The 6,301-nt window shown below is 40.8% G+C and overlaps 1 protein-coding gene across 1 annotated transcript; it reads left to right on the forward strand.

Annotated features, from left to right (window-relative positions):
• The first annotated feature begins 769 nt into the window (after positions 1-769).
• Positions 770-2,293, forward strand: LOC147602730 (uncharacterized). Its single transcript, XM_086797739.1, has one exon. The coding sequence runs from the start codon at positions 851-853 to the stop codon at positions 2,090-2,092; it is 1,242 nt and encodes a 413-aa protein (XP_086653865.1). The 5' UTR covers positions 770-850; the 3' UTR covers positions 2,093-2,293.
• Positions 2,294-6,301: the final 4,008 nt, after the last annotated feature.

A 6,301-nucleotide genomic window follows, 5' to 3' on the forward strand; every position in this document is an offset into this window, starting at 1 on the left:
ATGAGAAAAGGGCTCAGGTTTAGGGATGGGGGAGGTGAGAGAAAAAAACTTGCAAAAATTTGGGGGAGAGAATAAAACCTACAAAACAAACAAAAAAAACACAGCATGCTATAAAGCAAGAAAAGGATGGGGGAAGGGCTTAGGTTTAGGGTTTAGGGATGAGGGAGGTGAGAGGATTGAACCTGCATAAATTTGGGAAGAGAAGTGAACCTCCACAAACTTTTGAAAACGCTAAAAGTGAGACGCTGTGGTTCTGTTAAAAATTTCCTAGAGTCGATATAAACATCAATACTTTTGTCGAAAAAAATGTTGAAGATGGAAAGTGTTTTCGACGACCGTTTTGAATTTTTGGGCAGCTCCACACCTTTTGGATGCACTTTTGGACTCCTATTGTGACAGTTATTTCAACGCCTATTTGGACCTCCCTTTGCGATGCATGTATTTTCTTTTAATGCAACCAATTGGAAGATACGATTTTTGCGAGTTAGTAGAGGCATTGGGTATGTGATGTGACCGTGAATCAATAAGAAAGATTAGAGTGCACCTCCTTTGTAATGTACATTGTTAAAGGAGACGTTCTAGTTGGGTAACTTCTGAATCGGTCTTAGGTTAAGCGATATCAAAAATTATGGCCAAGAAAAAAACAACTCACCAAGTTCTTTGGGTTTCATTATACCCCCGAGGTGCGAAGCGTTGTGGAGGCAAAACGGTTGCGAAGGGACGTGAAATATGGTGGGCACAGGCTGCTAGGTCGCAAATGTCTTGAACCTGCACGGTAGATTCAATTCCGTCTCTCTCATGGCACACACACAGACACACACATAGTGCAAAAGTTTAGACATTGTCCAATATGGAGGGTATGAGCACGACTTGTTGCCCTCGGTTATCAGCTAGTCCATCGGAATCATGTAGCTGCTGCTGTTGTGACGGCAGCTGTGGTGGAGAAGGTGATTACTCTTCGCCGTCTGGGTCTTCTTCACCACGCGCTCCCTGTCCGTGTGGATGCAGCAGCTGCTGCTGCTGTACTAGCAGCACGTGCGGTGGCGGCCCTGAGCCGCAGGTACAGCCGGTGAATGCAGTATTTTCAGCGGCAGAAGCGGCGCTGCAAGCGTTCTGGCGCTCCTCGATAGCGAGGGTGGGAGTGAGCGTGGAGAGCGCCGGTTCAAGGGCGGCAGCCTGCCAGGTGAAGACGGCGGCCAGGTCGCAGGCGGCCGCCAGCATTGCGTGGGTGTTGGCGGCCGCTTCCGTCGTCTTGAAACAAGACCTGGAGGTCGACGACAGCGACGACAACATGTTCAATTCCTTCTATACACGGAGACGCACTGCCGGGGAAGGACGGAGAAACTGTAGAAACCTAAGGCGCGACCTTAGGAGGAGCAGTGGTCATAATTCTAAGAATAATATTTATGGCAAGAATAATGATAATGGAGGTGGTATGATTAATAGACACCGCAGATGGGAGTGGCGCCCGGTTATCACTAACCCACCAAGCTCGACTCCATTGCAGCAAGACGCCACAATTAGCTCAACTAGCCATGATACTAACTCTGCAACTAGTACAGCTCTAAGCTCCATAGCCATCGACCCTCTACACTCTCCCACCTCTGCTACTATCTCCATCTCGTCCCTTCTCCCTTCCCTCATCTCATGTAGAATCGCAGACACCCCTTACAATAACGAAACCGAGCTTGATATAAGTAAGGGCGCAGCCTGTAATGTGGAGCAATCTCAACATAAACCTAAACTCTCCTTCGCTAACAATCAATTACAGTCTCACACTAGTAGGCCGATGACTCCCTCTGAGGAGATTACCATTGATCGTCATGACATAACCCAAACCTCAGGGCAACCCTGCAGCATTAATACTGATGAGGAGGGAACAATCTTACGCGTCCCGCCACCACCAGAAAATAAAAATGATGAATCACCTCGTGCTTGTGAAGCCATATTTAACAGCTCAACCTGCACGTCTAGTGTTGATGATAAAAGCAAACGTCCAGATTATGACGAATTAAGCTCAACCCAAGCAAGTAAGAACTACAAGAAACACTTCAAAAAGAAGCAACGAATGGCCTCGGCCAATCATTTGTAAACTGCGTGCTATGTGTAGATTAGAAGTGGATTAGGCACGTGATTAACGTAATTATGCACCTCCTCATTCATTTCAAATCAAAGCGCATACTTGCAGCAACTTGATCGATCATCGGTTGCATGGAATTTCTATCCCCTTATCCTAACAACGTACAGAACTCAAAATTGTACCCTGTGGTTATTTCATGTTGGAAATTTAATACTGGAGGTTGCCATCACTCATAATGACAAATATAGCTAAATTATCTTTTCTGCTGAAAGTCTAAAGGACCTGTATTCATGAGTGTAGTAAAAAAACGGGTTATTGATATATAAAATCGGGAAAGAAAAACAAGACGACGATTGAAGGTTTTAAAATTTTAGGAAATTGGGAAATTGTAGGCATAAAATCTTGGAAAATTACAGATCTTTTCTAAACATTATCTTAATACCTTCTACGGTTTGTCATCATTTGATGCAATGAAAGCCTTGTTTGTAGCAGTCCATTTACCTTGGTGAAGTATTCATAAATAAAGGCAGGTAAAGGGTCCTGACTCCAGCTCATGATAGAGTGGGATAGCCACCCGAGAACGCGGCGGTGGACAAGTTCATAACCCAATACATGTGAAGAAAGGCTAGTGTACCAAAACCAAAGGTCCCAAAAAAGAAAACAAAGTGCACGTGTTTATAAGGATTTTTTTTTAAACTTAAAAGACCTTATTTTATTAAAGACCTAGTCCTTTTTTTGCAGATGGGATCTATGGTTGTAAAATCACATGCCCTCCATCACTATTTTTCATGAGTCGTATAAAAAAGTGAACTAGGGAAAAAAAGTAAACTAGAAACGATGACCGGCCATTGCCAATTTTGTCATGTTGGGTAGGAAAAAACAATAAACTAGGAATGTTGGTCTCTCCATAATTTTTCAGCACGCTAAGTAAACTAGGACCTTGCATGCAAGTAAACTAGGGGACCACTAGGGGACTAAGATAAGGGAAAATAAACTAGCTAGCCAATAGCTATTATGGACCATGTGCCATAATCGGGAAAGTTAGAGAGCAAGCTTATGAACTTTTGTTACCTCCCCATCTCTGAATCCATAATGTGTTTCATGCTAGTTTACTAATGGAATATGTTCCAAATGAGGCTCATATTTTAGATGATGAACTCATAGAACTTAAAGGCTAGACCAAATTTCTCACGGAACCATAGAAAGTTTTGGATATTCGAGAAATTCTCTGAAAAATAGGCTTATTTTTGGATGACGAACTCATGTAAGAACTTAAAGGCCAGACCGAATCTCTCATGGAACCCTAAGAAATCGGCTTATTCGTGACGTCCTAGTCCAATGGAATAGGCTCATTCATGAAGTCCTAGCACAATGGAATTTCTAACCTAGTAGAATATGCTACTTGCGAGTGACTCAATGAAATCTATCAAAACTTTCCCTTCTTTATGAGCTGAGGAGAGGACATATCGATTTCTTTTAGTGGGGGAGCTAGTAAGGTGACCCTTAGCCCCTACTCATGACAGTATTAACTCTTAATGATTTGAGAAATTTATATGCTTAAATTAGATGGTAAATCTTGATAAAACTTCTAAACCAAAAAGTAAATAGGGAACTAATTTGATTTTATGTGACCTAGGTTCACTGGAGAGGGCTTGAACACTTGGGCCTAACTTCATTAGCTGGGTTGCCATAGCAGGGCGCACTTCTTGCGTAAATAGACTCAGCCCTAATGTGTGAATCAATTAGTTTTGGTAATATTTAGAATTTTTCCTTGTGTGCAAGAGTCTATGATTGAAACCCTTGTTTAAGAATGTTTAATGGATTCTAGTTAGTTGATGTATTTAACTGGTTACTAGAAAAACAATTAAGGTCATCAGTAAAGGTTATACCTTAAATAAATAAATAAACAAATATATCATTTTGAATTTCTTTTGAGCCATCTAGATTAATGGTATCATCCACATAGTTGATTAATGATCAGAAGCTTGCCCTCCATCTAGGTGCCAATTGCAAGAAAAAGTTTGGTGTTGAGCCCATTGACCATAGTATGAACTTAATATTCTTGGAATTCAATGGAATTAAGCCTTGGAAAATTTTAAGATAAGGAAAAAAAATCAACCTAAGCCAAGGTGGGGTTAAGGTTTTGTTAGATAGTGAAAAATTATATGAAATAATTAATACGATAATTAGCTTTTATCGCATGGTGTATAGAGTGCTAACAAATGTTATTATGCTTGATGGTGTGACGGAACCCCATGCCCGTGTCCTTATCCTTGCTAAGAATGTTGTAATTACCCAAAATTATCAAGTTGCATACTTGAGTTAAGGTGGGAAAAATTAGAAAGTGTAGAATCATGTGTTTTTGGGGCTTCTTGCATGCAAAATTCCCATTCCTCAATGATAGCCTAAGGGAGTGACTCTGAGGAAGATGATGATGAAGATTATGGGGCCTTCTCTTACCCATGCACTAGTCTATATACTAGGCTAAGGTTTCCTTACTTTGTGGCTTGCTTTCTCAAACCGTATGCTCATCATTGGGAGCTCTCTTTTGCATCAAAAATCAGGTAGGTTGGTTGTCCCAAGGCATTCTTGTGTATGTGACTTTTTCAAGTCTATAATCTCTCTCTATGCACAACACTCTTGCTTATGAGTTGGGGGATTTAGTCTTATGCTCAAGGGCTCCCATAAATAAGCCCAAAGCTCTTTAATCACAACCCCATCTCCCTCAAAATTTAGTGCAAACTGAGCTCCTCCCTTTCTTCTCTGTGAAAACTTCTCACAACAAGATGATGACCCTTCTCTATTGTCCAACCACTTGCCTATATGCTTAATATTTTTGCCCATGCTTGAGGGCACCAAATAAAAAGATTTTGAACACTCTAATTGAGTCCCAAAATTCTTGGATTTTAGCATTAAAAAATTTCCTAGCCATGACCCCCTTGTGTGTGATGGAGAAGGCGATCTTTTGAGCCACCATACGTGCCCCATTTCTAGTCCTTTTGCTAATTAATTCTTGCCTATACAAGTAGCCAACCTTCTCTTGATTTTGGGTCTCAAAGTGGTTGAAGAAGAGCCTCATTACTCAGCCCCAACATTTTGTTACATACAAGTGAATTAGCTCATTCTATAATGTTGGTTGAGCCTCATTACTCAACCCCAACATTTTGTTACATACGAGTGAATTAGCTCATTCTATCATCTTGGTTGAGCTAAATTTTTGAAAATGGTGAGTATTCAAGGTATAATTTAGGAGTTAGGGGTTTAACTTCTTCCAAATAAGTGAATTTGAAGTTTTCAAACATCTTTGGTGTGATCAAATTAAGGAGTGGATAGCATATATAATCAACTCTACAAAGTCGAGCTCAAGTTACAACTATATCAATTTCTACAAGCAAATTGTTGAGGTATTTTCATCCCTTTCCAAGAGGTGTTCACACGCTTTGTAAAGCCAACATAAAAATGCACTCTTTCATGGCCATTAACACCATACTTAATGGTTGGATCATCATCAACAAAACTCTTTAATCAAACAAAAACCATAAGTCAAAATTCATTGTAAAGAGCGGCCAAATGAGCATGCTAACATGTGTTTGTGTGAAAGAGGAGAATGGAACTTGTGTAAAAACTTTGCAACCACATGAGTATGCAAGTATATATGTGCAAACCGTAAATGAAAAAAGTGCATCTAGTCCACATGAAAGGAGAAAAGATCAAAGAGCTAATAAGAAGAAGCAGACATCATCAACAAGAAGTGGATTCAAGGTCACAATAACCAAGAGCCTACCACGACATCAACATAAACATGTGCAATAAAAGAGCTACTAGTCACTACCCAAGCCAATATTGTAAAAGCCACCAAATGAGTAGGCCAAAAATAATTTGAAATGTTGTAACACTCGACCACCTGAGAGTAGCCAAAGATGCACTTATTAGGGGAGTGAAAAACAAACCACCTCAAACTATCCTCTGAGCTAGAGAGTGAAAAACAAACCACGGTCTCAAACTATCCTCTGAGCTAGAGAGTGTCCAAGCCAAACAAGAGCCTCTGAGTCACCCAGCCAAGTTACAATTAAGGGGGGGGGAAATGAAATTTGTAAATCCTCACATCTGACCACCTTGAGTAGCCTAAAGATTTGGCACCAAGGGGGGGTGTTGAGAAATGTGGTGCCATGGAGCAGCACAAGGAAGGTAGAGGGAGTGAGTCACATGAGCAAGAGAAGA

This window comes from Cibotium barometz, chromosome 66 (assembly GCF_041138505.1).
Source record: "Cibotium barometz isolate CiBa-2024 chromosome 66, ASM4113850v1, whole genome shotgun sequence".
Taxonomy (NCBI): Eukaryota; Viridiplantae; Streptophyta; class Polypodiopsida; order Cyatheales; family Cibotiaceae; genus Cibotium; species Cibotium barometz.